Consider the following 11077-nt stretch of genomic DNA (forward strand, 5'->3'; position numbering starts at 1 on the left):
AGGGCGCTCGAAGTTAATTAATGGGTACCAGCGTCCTGTCACGGTGCTCCGCTGCAGCTCCGCTACTCGCCAGCAGAGGGCTCTCTGAGTCAATGACCGGATACCGGCGTCCTGTCACGGCGCTCCGCTGTAGTTCCGCTACTCGCCAGCAGAGGGCTCTCTGAATCAATGACCGGATACTGGCGTCCTGTCACGGCGCTCCGCTGCAGTTCCGCTACTCGCCACCAGAGGGCTCTCTGAGTCAATGACTGGTAAAAGCTGACTGAGCCAGAACCGGCCCGCAGAGGGCGTCAATCTGGCTCTCTTTCCTTCCTGTTTTCTTTTCATCCCTTCCTTCCTTCCATCTTTCCTTCTTTCTTTCTTTTCTTCCTTCCCTCCATCTTTGCTTCCCTCTTTCCTCTGTTCTTTTCCTTCCTTCTTTCTTTCTTTCTTTCTTTCTTTCTTTCTTTCTTTCTTTCTTTCTTTCTTTCTTTCTTTCTTTTCTTTCTTTCTTTCTTTCTTCTGTCATTCCTTCCTGTCTTCTTTTCATCCCTTTCTTCCTTCCATCTTTCCTTCTTTCTTTCTTTCCTTATTATTTTCTTCCTTTCCTCTATCTTTTCTTCCCTCCATCCTGTGTTCTTTTCCTTCCTTCCTTCCTTCCTTCCTTCCTTCCTCCCTTCCTTCCATCCTTCATTTCATCTTTCTTTCTTTCTTTCATCTTTCCTTCTTTCTTTCCTTATTATTTTCTTCCTTTCCTCTATCTTTTCTTCCCTCCTTCCTTCCTTCCTTCCTTCCATCTTTCATCTTTCCTTCTCTCTTTCCTTATTATTTTCTTCCTTTCCTCTATCTTTTCTTCCCTCCCTCCTTCCTTCCTTCCTTCCTTCCATCTTTCTTTCTTTCATCTTTCCTTCTTTCTTTCCTTATTTTCTTCCTTTTATTCTTTCTTTCGTCTCTACTGACCCGTCACATCTGGATTAATATGTGCTTTTCTTACCGTTAGATGCCATTTGGACCTTAAATAAAAGTTATATATCAGTCTGTTATTAACCACTTAACATACGCCCCTGTTTTTTATGTTGTTAGCCATAACGACATGCCCAAGTTGTGAGCAGCACAGATCCCACATAGTTTGAGACTCAGAGATGTGTCTGGTATCATTGGAAAGGAAACACTCTCAGGATTCTTGTAAAAGTGTCTGTGTGATTCTGTGACTTACTGACAAAGAGTGGCAGAGGTTACAATGATGGGGTTATTTACTCGCCCATAGGTTTGCCTTTACAATGACGTGTACAGACATTCAGGGACCTCTCAGCAGGATATAGACACAATGAGGCCACAGCCACAGGTCTTGGCTTCATGCAGTCCAAATCTGGAGTCAAAAGACCAAAAGATGAATTTTTCTGAATTATTTTTCAACAGGTATGTCCATGCGTTTTCCTCAGGTCCTTTTTGGAGACTCCAAATGGACACTTGGTTACCAAAGCTGTATAACCACAATCAAACACCTAACTTCACATCCCCTTTGCCTACAATCAAAATCTTGGTCTCTAATGAAAGCTGACGCCATATTATTATTATTATTAATATTATTATTATTATTATTATTATAACCATATTTTTTTGTTTGGCCATATCTATCTATCTATCTATCTATCTATCTATCTATCTATCTATCTATCTATCTATCTGTTTATTTCGGTATAAGTCATATGTCAAGTCGAAGAAGAACCAACCGTGTACCAAAATGCCTGTGCTTAATGATATATGGTTCAACTCTTTTACGCACAGGGCGCACGCCGGTTACGCTTGGAGTTTGTTTATGGACAGCCAAACTTAATAGCTTAGTGTCATACACCGTTGGAAACCTCAGACTATTGGCTAAAAGGTTATCATCATCATTTCACCGAATATTTCCATAGGCTAGAACAGCTGTCAATCAAAGCCATGTCGTCATTATTGTCGGTCACATGTCCTCATTGGCTTTGGAGACATGTACTGCCTTAACCTACACACCGATTGGCTTGTGTGTGGTGTCGTCAGAAGCAGGAGAGGCTCACGGTCGTAAACATCTAGTCACGTGTACTCTGAGATGGACGTGCAGGTCAGGAAATGACGTAAACGCCTGACGTGTTGGACTAAATACATGTTGACATATTGAGAAAAGTATTTAGTTTTTATGGAAACGGATTTCATATTTCACAAGAATGGATACTTGGCGAGCTGTACAGAAAGTCCTGAGTCATAAGATGATCGTTGTGGATAAAGGGAAGACTTTGAAGGTATGTAGCATTATAGCTTTTCTTACTTAGCTCAGGGGCTAGCCGAGCTAATCGCTAATACTATTACGGCTGTGAGCAACCATATACGTCTTGAATGAATCAGGACAATCTAAGCTTTCCAACAATGTACGGCATGAATATATATGTTTAAGGATTGGTGTTTAAAACATTCAGAAGAACTTGTGGCTATCTCCTAACATCCGTCCCGTTCCGTAGACGGAACAGCGTACGTTAAGAGGTTAAAGGACGTTCATATTCGTGGTTCTGTGTTATACATTTCATTCATTATTGAACTAGGCTCACGTGCACAAGCCTCATTTACACTCACACATAAATAACCATCCATTTTCATATCAATTTGTCTCTACATCTGTCAGTGAAACAAACAAGAATAAAGAAGTGCAGTTTCTCCAAAAAGGGTGCACTGGTGAGGTTACCCAACAGCTGATCAAGAGCACATGATTTGTCCAATCAACTGTCTGAAGACTGAGATTAGTTTATTACATAAGTCAAACCTGGTGTGCTCATGCTTGGTTTGAATAGTTTGCAGACCCCTGAAGTAAAGTTAATAAAGGCTAAGTTTGTACTTCTTCTGTTTCAGTGAGAGCATGTAAATACTAATTTGCCAGCAGATAGAGAGTTGGTGAATTGGTTTAGAAAAACAAATAATCATTATTTATTCATTGCTCTCACTGCAACCATCATTGAAACTTACCCTGGACTATTCAATTAAATAGAGTATACTGGCCTATATTTTTCACTTTTGCAGCCTTCTTTGTGTGATTGTAATATAGATGTTGCCATTTGTTTGTAAGTAAGTTCATATGTTATGTACTGGTAGAATTACTTTGTTTATTAATGGCACGTACGTTCTTATGTAACAATGATCAACAATGAAAAAGAAGGAAAAGCTAAAATACTAAAATAAGAGTTATCGTTATGAAGACGGTGATGGAGGGATGAAAGTGAAAAACTTGTCAAGAAACCAGGATGTCTTATGCAAGAACATTTATTGAAGCTTAATGAGAACAGAGAGTTACAGAATGAAGTACAATAGAAAACATTGCAATCAGAAACAGAGTGTCCCTTTAGTGAGCGGGGCAGAATTGAGGGGATTCCAAAATAGCATGTGTCAAAAACAGTCTGAACTGAGAGGTTGAATAAAGCGCCAGTATAAGCACTGTGAATCATCCAAAGCTACGCTAGAAAATGGAAACAAATAAAGTAGTGCTGGAAATAAGCATAATAGGTCCCCTTAAAGAATTCTTCCATTTTTCTTTTACTTGCAAGGATGAGCATGGCGAAGAGGGACACAGCGATCTACAACAGACCTGAAATCTACAACATTGACACCATTGAATGTCCCAGTGGTGGTTGTTGATTTGACTTTCCCGTTTTTGTATGTGCGGGAGAGGCGTGCTGTGTATGGGACTTTTGTTGTGTACCTATGTCCCATAATTTTGACACCACAGGAGTGGTTTGGTGGGACAGTTACCGACACATCGACAGCAAGATTTTTCGACACGCTTATGCTGCTGCCTTTGGAGATATCCTTTGTTACTGAAGTACTGACCTCAATGCCTGTCTCGCCAACAAATGGGATTTTGCCAGTGAAGCTGGTTGTAACACCAACTGAGATGGAAGTGGTACTGTCCCACCTTTTCTCTTCTGAATACTCCTTTGAGAGATGAACTGTTTTGGAAAGTGTTCTACACTGGTAATTGCTAGTGGAAGCCTTGGTCATGACCTCTGGAGGATGACTAATTTTTTTAGCTGCTTTAAAGTTGTACTTGACATCAGAAATGCGGTCTGACTTAACTTTCCTGCTCATGACCAGGACATCGTAATACCTGTACTTGTACTCCCAACCTTCCCAGGGAAGATAGAAGGACTTATTTCTGACATCCACCTTCCCAAGACCATACTTGTTCTTCCCAACAAATATGTTAACATTACGGCAGGTCCTGATTGCATCCTTAGGCACTGAACCATAGGAACCGGACTTAAACTCAAAAAGCTCAAAATTGTCTTTGTTCACCAGGAGATAAAAGTTAGTGCATGTATGTTCTTTGAAACCATACGCATATTTGCACGTATTACTTCCTGCAGCGTGGAAACCTGCTGCACAACGACAATGGCAAATATAGTCACGACGATGTGTGTACCAGTTGCCGTAATACACAGTTCCAGCAGGGAGACGACTACCAGAACGCCTGTACACCCATCTCAAGTTGGAGTTAGGAATCGGGTTATAGTCATTACTGGCACCTCTCTTCTGTCTCAGGGTAGGAGAAGACAGAGGAAATTCATCTGTTGTTCTGTCCGAGGTGATGTCAGCGGTCCTGTCCTCTGGCGCTGGGTCCAGTATGGAGTCTGTAGAGAAGGAAGGGAAAAGACATAGACACAATGTGTTAGTGTCATGTGTCTGCTGGATGATATCAAATGTTAAATTTGTTCATCAATCTTATTGAAAGCTGTGAATTTTCACAGTTGGTGAACAAGGTCAGTCACCGCAAAGGTCACACTCTAAACTTAGTGCTCTCACTGAGCCTCAGCTTGGAACGTGGAATTAAATGACGTCTCTGTGTTTGACCATGAAGCTGCTGTTTTAATTACTGCATTTCCCTGTCCTGCCTCTAGGCCCACTGTCACTATCAGATCTCATGTTTTTAACTCTCCACCAATACTTTTCATAATGCCTTTTTATTCTCTTTTCATCTGCATTCCTCTGAGCAGTATTTTAGCAGTAATGATATATATAACAATTTGATGGGCAACAAACATGTAAAGTAATATGGTGTTGTCAAAGTGCTGGGTGATAAGAGACAGGATTTCAGAGAATTCAGCAATACAACCACAGTTCTGTTTTGGAGGCCTGTAGATTAAAACACGACATACTGGGTCCTTACTATTGTATTATTCCCATTTTTTCTGTGTCTGAATATTACTATTGGGAAAGGAAAGCAGAAGAAAAATTTGTTCAAAGCAATTTTTGCTAAATTGAGTGAAAAAATAGTACATGAAAAATTTAAGCAGTAAGCAGTGGTGATCGGGCCTTACAATACACACAAGACATATTATACAAGCACGAAGGTGCCAAAATTGTAAAGTAAATAAAAAATGGCTGACTTCTGTAGGGCTTATGTTGTGGCTCCAAAACCCTTTTTTAAAAGTCTGGATAGGAGTTTTTCGGAAATTCATTAAACTTTGCACATGCAAAGTGAAATTGCATAAATAATATATCATATAATAATGATAATGATGATGAACCTGGCCTTTAAGTCTGATATTTTGGGCTTTGTCAGCAAATACCAAACAACAATGAAACTACAACATTTTATCAACATTTCTATCTAACAACATGTTTAAAATGTCACAGCTGACACAGTTACAGTTGACTTACCATTTGGTTGTGAGCGAGACTCTGAAAAACAGAAAACAAACAACGTTCAAATTCAACATTTATATTCACTGATACTTTATGTGATTTATTGGTTCCCCATATTTCCATGGGAGGATGTTTGTGATGATTGTAATATTAACAACTAAACTGTGCTGAAAACTGGCCAAAGATCTTTTCATTTAAATAAATGTCTGTTACCAAATGAGGTAACAGTGTAACTGTGTAGACATAAATGCAACATTCTGCATATTATGGTATTCACTATTTGATGAAAGATGCTGCACTCCACTGCTGGAGATATAATATTAATGTTAATAACAACAGAGCACTTCACCTCCCGTTTATTGTATCATTCTCTTACAGACAGGAGACTGGAAGATGCTTCCAAATTAATTAATTAATCCATTAATTGAGGTTAATTAAGTTCACTTTTGGCTGCGATTATCCTATCTACCAGTTATTTTTCTGATATTCATCAGCATGCAAGGTCATGTATAAACACTGGACATGACAAACAAAAGGGAATCAATAAAGAATCGTATTCATAAGCACAATCGATAATGGCATTGGTATTAATAAAATCTTATCAGATCCCATCCCTAGTTGTGTTACAGCTTTGTCTACTTAATCAGAGGATTTTACTCCCGTCCCAGTGTTCAGCATCGATATCATTGGTTCAGGTGTGTGCAGGTGAAGAGGACCCTTACCTGCTGCCAGTAGAGTCAGCAGAGCTGCCACACAGATCACTTTGTAGAGAACCATCACTGCGCAGTGTGTTCATCTCATCAGATCTGCTCCGGCATAAATACCCTTCCTCTGTCTTCCCTCCCTCACACACAATCACACCTCCCTCTACCTGCCTGATAACACGCCCAACACCACCTGCTCCACCTCCTTCATAGTAAACACGTAAAGCAGTGTCGCTTCAACTCTGTGCTAGAACAAAAAAAAGTATCATATTTACTCTAGTACTCATGTACGATTATGAGATAATTGTACTTAACTTGAGTATTCTTGACTTTTGTAACTTAGAACTTCAGTTGCACCGGAGTGTCGGTTCTGATTGTGTTTCAGTGCAGACGTGTGTTCATCAGCTGTCTGCTTGCTATATGCGTTGCACTTTTGTCTGTAATTATTCTTGCAAAGAGAGCTGTTACCACTTAAACTGGCACTAAAGAAAATGTCTATAGTGGAACTGTGCAATGGAACAAAAGTTTGCATTTGGGACACAGGAAAAGTTCAGAGCCCTGCCACACTCAGCTGGTAACCTAGTCTAGCATACAAAGCTCCTACGACCCACAAACAATAATGTAAAAGCTGTGTCTCCAAACCCAGCAAAGTTGGGAAGCTGCACAGAGTGTTAGTGACTGATCGAGAGGATGACGCAGCTTGAAAAGTCGATTGAAATGCTGCAGCACCATTGTAACTCCACTACCTGATATTTCATTGCACAACAGGTTGTCCTCTCACTAATAATGATGATGTTGAACACTGGGGAGCTAATCACATCACTGGCATTGAGGCTAACCAAAACCAAAGAAATAAAAAAACTTCTACCTATCATTACTTTTCTCTTGTCAGTGTGGCGTCATACAGAAAGGGAAACCAATACAATCCAGAAGTGGTACATAAACAGTCCAATCTTTCATAATCATTTCCTCCACTTAGGATCTGTACCATTTTGATCTCCAGTGTGGAAGGATAAAGGTATTCATGTTCTAGGAGATATCTCTGATTGTAATGTGCTACTTTCATGCAATGATCTACGTACTACATTTATTGAAATCTTTATTTTAGACTCAGAGATATATTGAGGTGGAGACCTCATTTACAATATAGTCAAGTAAAAAAACACAATAAACACATCCCAAGCACAAGAAACACAGGTAACATACTCAGATAGTGATGACAGTAAAATAATAAAACCAAATTAATAAAATACTAACATATTAAAAACATAAGCATTTAAAACTAGAAAAAAGGAAACATGGTTGAGACTTTCACACTGAGCTGAAATGAATAATATTATCTTAAGGGTCCCGGACGTCTCATCCGGTTTCCCATCAAAAACTCAAATATTATATTTATGTTAAAACATGCACTATTTAGTTTTAAACCAACATTTGCTGTCATTATATAGACAAAGGTGTGTATAATATGTGTATAAGGTGGCTCCTCTAACTGAATATTTGTAGATTGCTAATCTACTAATGACGTGTGGAAAGTAACTAAGTACATTCACTCAAGTACTGCACTTGAGAACAGTTTGAGGTACTTGTTCTTTACTGTAGTACAGTTTGAGGTACTTGTTCTTTACTGTAGTACAGTTTGAGGTACTTATACTTTACTGTAGTACAGTCTGAGGTACTTGTACTTTACTGTAGTATTTCCATGTGATGCTACTTTCTACATCTCAGAGGGAAATATTGTACTTCCTACTCCACTACATTTATTTAACAGCTTTAGTCACTTTTCAGATGCAGATTTGACTCAATGGATGATATAACAAGCTTTTAAAATCCAACACATTGTTAAAGATGAAACCAGTCAGCAGTGTGTAGTCGGCTCACATGTCAGATGTCTATGAGTTGTTAACAGCTCCACCAAATACTGATTCTTCCCTCTAAACTTCTCACATGCTTTCATTTGACCTGACGCATCAGATGGTTTGTTACAGTTAAAACTGAAAGCTTAAAATATTTGTATTATTGCTCCAGTTTATCCTGACCAATCTATTTATCTAAGTTTACAGCTATAATGCATTGGCCAAGTCATCAGGACAGCAGCTGTAATGAAAAACGGAGCCTTGTTATTTTACTGGGCATCGGGATCAACAGCAGAAAGAGAAAGGTCTTGTATTTGTTTCATCAAATAGATCACCAGCAGTCAGCCTTGGAGATCACGTGTCTGAAAAACATGACAGCTGATTTGGGGTTCCTCAAGGTAGCTGCCTTGGGCCATTTTTATTCTCATTGTACATGCTGCCACATGGTGACATCAGCAGAGAGAACAATATATAATATATTTCTGTGTGTTTAATGTGTTTATTGTAATGTACTTACACTGTAAGTGATAGGGAAAAGAAATTCCTAATATGAAGCTTAAGCCGTCCTAATGAGTCAAATCTTCATCTTCTATGATTCAACGTTACAGTGACAATCAACTGTCTGAACACTGAGATTAGTTTATTACATAAGTCAAGCCTGGTGTGCTCATGCTTGGTTTGAATAATTTGGAGACCTCTGACGTACGATATAATTTAATAAAAGGGCAGAGACTGAGTTTGTACTTCTTCTGTTTCAGTGAGAGCATGTAAATACTAATTCGCCAGCAGATATAAAGTTGGTGAATTGGTTTAGAAAAACAAATAGTCATTATTAGTGCCACGGGTGCACAGTAACTAGTCCCGCAGCTTTGAGAAAACACCGACAATATATACATCAAAACGTGCGGCTTGATCGGGAAAGAGGTGCTATGACTTTTGGTGTTGAAATTCTCCATTGGAAATGAATGGGAATTTTTAAAAAAACCCACAAAATTACACCTTTTTTCGGAGTCACCTATTTCTCTCATACCTCCACGTAGAAATGTGATTCAAACTTTAAAACGGAGGGAATTTTGTGCTCTCTCCATAACACCAAACTTATTTTACATAACATGTAAACTTTTCAAACTATGAGCAGTCAAACGAGGAGTGGAAATCACTTTTTCTTCACAGTTAGAGTGGAAGCGTCAGTTAGCTTGAGTGCGAGAAGCAGTAAAAAAATAAACTTAATTTTTATTTTTAACTCGAGCTCACGGCCAATCCATGAAAATGAGACAGATAATTGTTGGTCAAAATGTAGACATAGGGTTTGGGATTCATAAAATGTGATGTTGACAGGCGGGGTCTGCACAAAATTGAAATGGGGGGCTGAGACCGGCAGCAATACCTGTCTCGCTCCCCATTGACCCTAATGTAATCGTCTTTTTTTTTCAAAAGAATCTCACTCTGTCTTCGCACTGAGTTTACTCGCTCATTTTAAGGAACATCTAAATAAAATAGACACTGTCAGAATCTGCCGACCTCTGTGTCTCTCACAGTGTTTTCAGTTTTTGGACAGGAGTTACAGTTTTCTCACAGTGTGCAATTGTTCGGGACCTTGTCAGAAGCCAAATTCTGGGGCATTTTGAGAATTTCCAAGCAGATTCTCACACATCGCCGTAGCAACCGTAGGGCCTTAGCTGACCTTAGCAACCGTAGAGCCTTAGCTGCCCTTAGCAACCTGTCGCTGGGCAGAAACTGAGCTACTTTTTTGTGATTGGCTAATTCTTCCTGTCTGTCTGTTTTGCCAGTTAACCGAGCTAGCGGTCGAGCTAGCATTGATACTCTATATATATATAAATTACATTGATACTCTCTCTCTCTCTTTCTATATATATATGAATTGTATTGACACTTTTACTGCTCAAAATCAGACAGGTATGGTGTGTGTGCGTGTGTGTGTGTGCATATGTGTTTGTACACAGTGTGTTGTGTGCTAACACAGAGTATGTGTGAAGCGTAAAGTGCTGTAGTGTAGTGCTTAGAGTTAGTGCATGTTGCTACTGCCTTGTGCTCTGTGTGCTACTCTCTGCTTACATCTACTGTTACACTTCATACTGACTAGTAAGATGTACTTAATACTGCAACAGTAAAAGTTACTGAGTTAGTGTTAGTGAAATTCTCAAAAGCAGATTATGATCAGGGTGACGTTTGAACACTGGAAATAAATTGTGTACTCGTCCCGGCAGCAGCCCTGTGGCACTCAAAATTTCCCTGGAATTTTCTAGTTTATTCATTGCTCTCACTGCAACCATCATTGAAACTTACCATGGACCAGCAAATTAAATAGAGTATACTGGCCTATATTTTTCACTTTTGCAGCCTTCTTTGTGTGATTGTAATATAGATGTTGCCATTTGTTTGTAAGTAAGTTCATATGTTATGTACTGGTAGAATGCCTTTTTTTATTAATGGCACATACGTTCTTATGTAACAATGATCAACAATGAAAAAGAAGGAAAAGCTAAAATGCTAAAATAAGAGTTGTCGTTATGAAGACGGTGATGGAGGGATGAAAGTGAAAAACTTGTCAAGAGACCAGGATGTCTTATGCAAGAACATTTATTGAAGCTTAATTGAAAACAGAGAGTTACAGAATGAAGTAGAATAGAAAACATTGCAATCAGAACAGAGTGTCCCTTTAGTGAGCGGGGCAGAATTGAGGGGATTCTAAAAGAGCTTGTGTCAGAAACAGTCTGAACTGAGGGGTTGCATAAAGCGCCAGTATAAGCACTGTGAATCATCTAAAGCTACGCTAGAAAATGGAAACAAATAAAGTAGTGCTGGAAATAAGCATAAAAGGTCCCGTTAAAGAACTCTTCCATTTTTCTT

At 39.1% G+C, this 11077-nt stretch overlaps 1 protein-coding gene across 1 annotated transcript; it reads right to left on the reverse strand.

Annotated features, from left to right (window-relative positions):
• Window positions 1-3537: 3537 nt before the first annotated feature.
• Window positions 3538-6423, reverse strand: LOC128379354 (natterin-3-like). Its single transcript, XM_053338971.1, has 3 exons — window positions 6369-6423; window positions 5662-5682; window positions 3538-4631 (listed from the first exon to the last, which is right to left on the reverse strand). Exons 1-3 carry the CDS (start codon window positions 6421-6423, stop codon window positions 3538-3540), a joined length of 1170 nt encoding a protein of 389 aa, XP_053194946.1.
• Between the last annotated feature and the right edge of the window lie 4654 nt (window positions 6424-11077).

This window comes from Scomber japonicus, chromosome 18, assembly GCF_027409825.1.
Source record: "Scomber japonicus isolate fScoJap1 chromosome 18, fScoJap1.pri, whole genome shotgun sequence".
Classification (NCBI taxonomy): Eukaryota; Metazoa; Chordata; class Actinopteri; order Scombriformes; family Scombridae; genus Scomber; species Scomber japonicus.

What these genes read in the sequence shown, in the direction of transcription:
- LOC128379354 (XM_053338971.1), bottom strand. Translation starts at nt 6,423, where the DNA reads ATGGTTCTCTACAAAGTGATCTGTGTGGCAGCTCTGCTGACTCTACTG. An exon ending in GCTGACTCTACTGGCAGCAG is followed by an intron (nt 5,683 to 6,368) that starts GTAAGGGTCCTC and finishes TCTGTTTTTCAG; the next exon opens with AGTCTCGCTCACAACCAAAT. An exon ending in GTCTCGCTCACAACCAAATG is followed by an intron (nt 4,632 to 5,661) that starts GTAAGTCAACTG and finishes CCTTCTCTACAG; the next exon opens with ACTCCATACTGGACCCAGCG.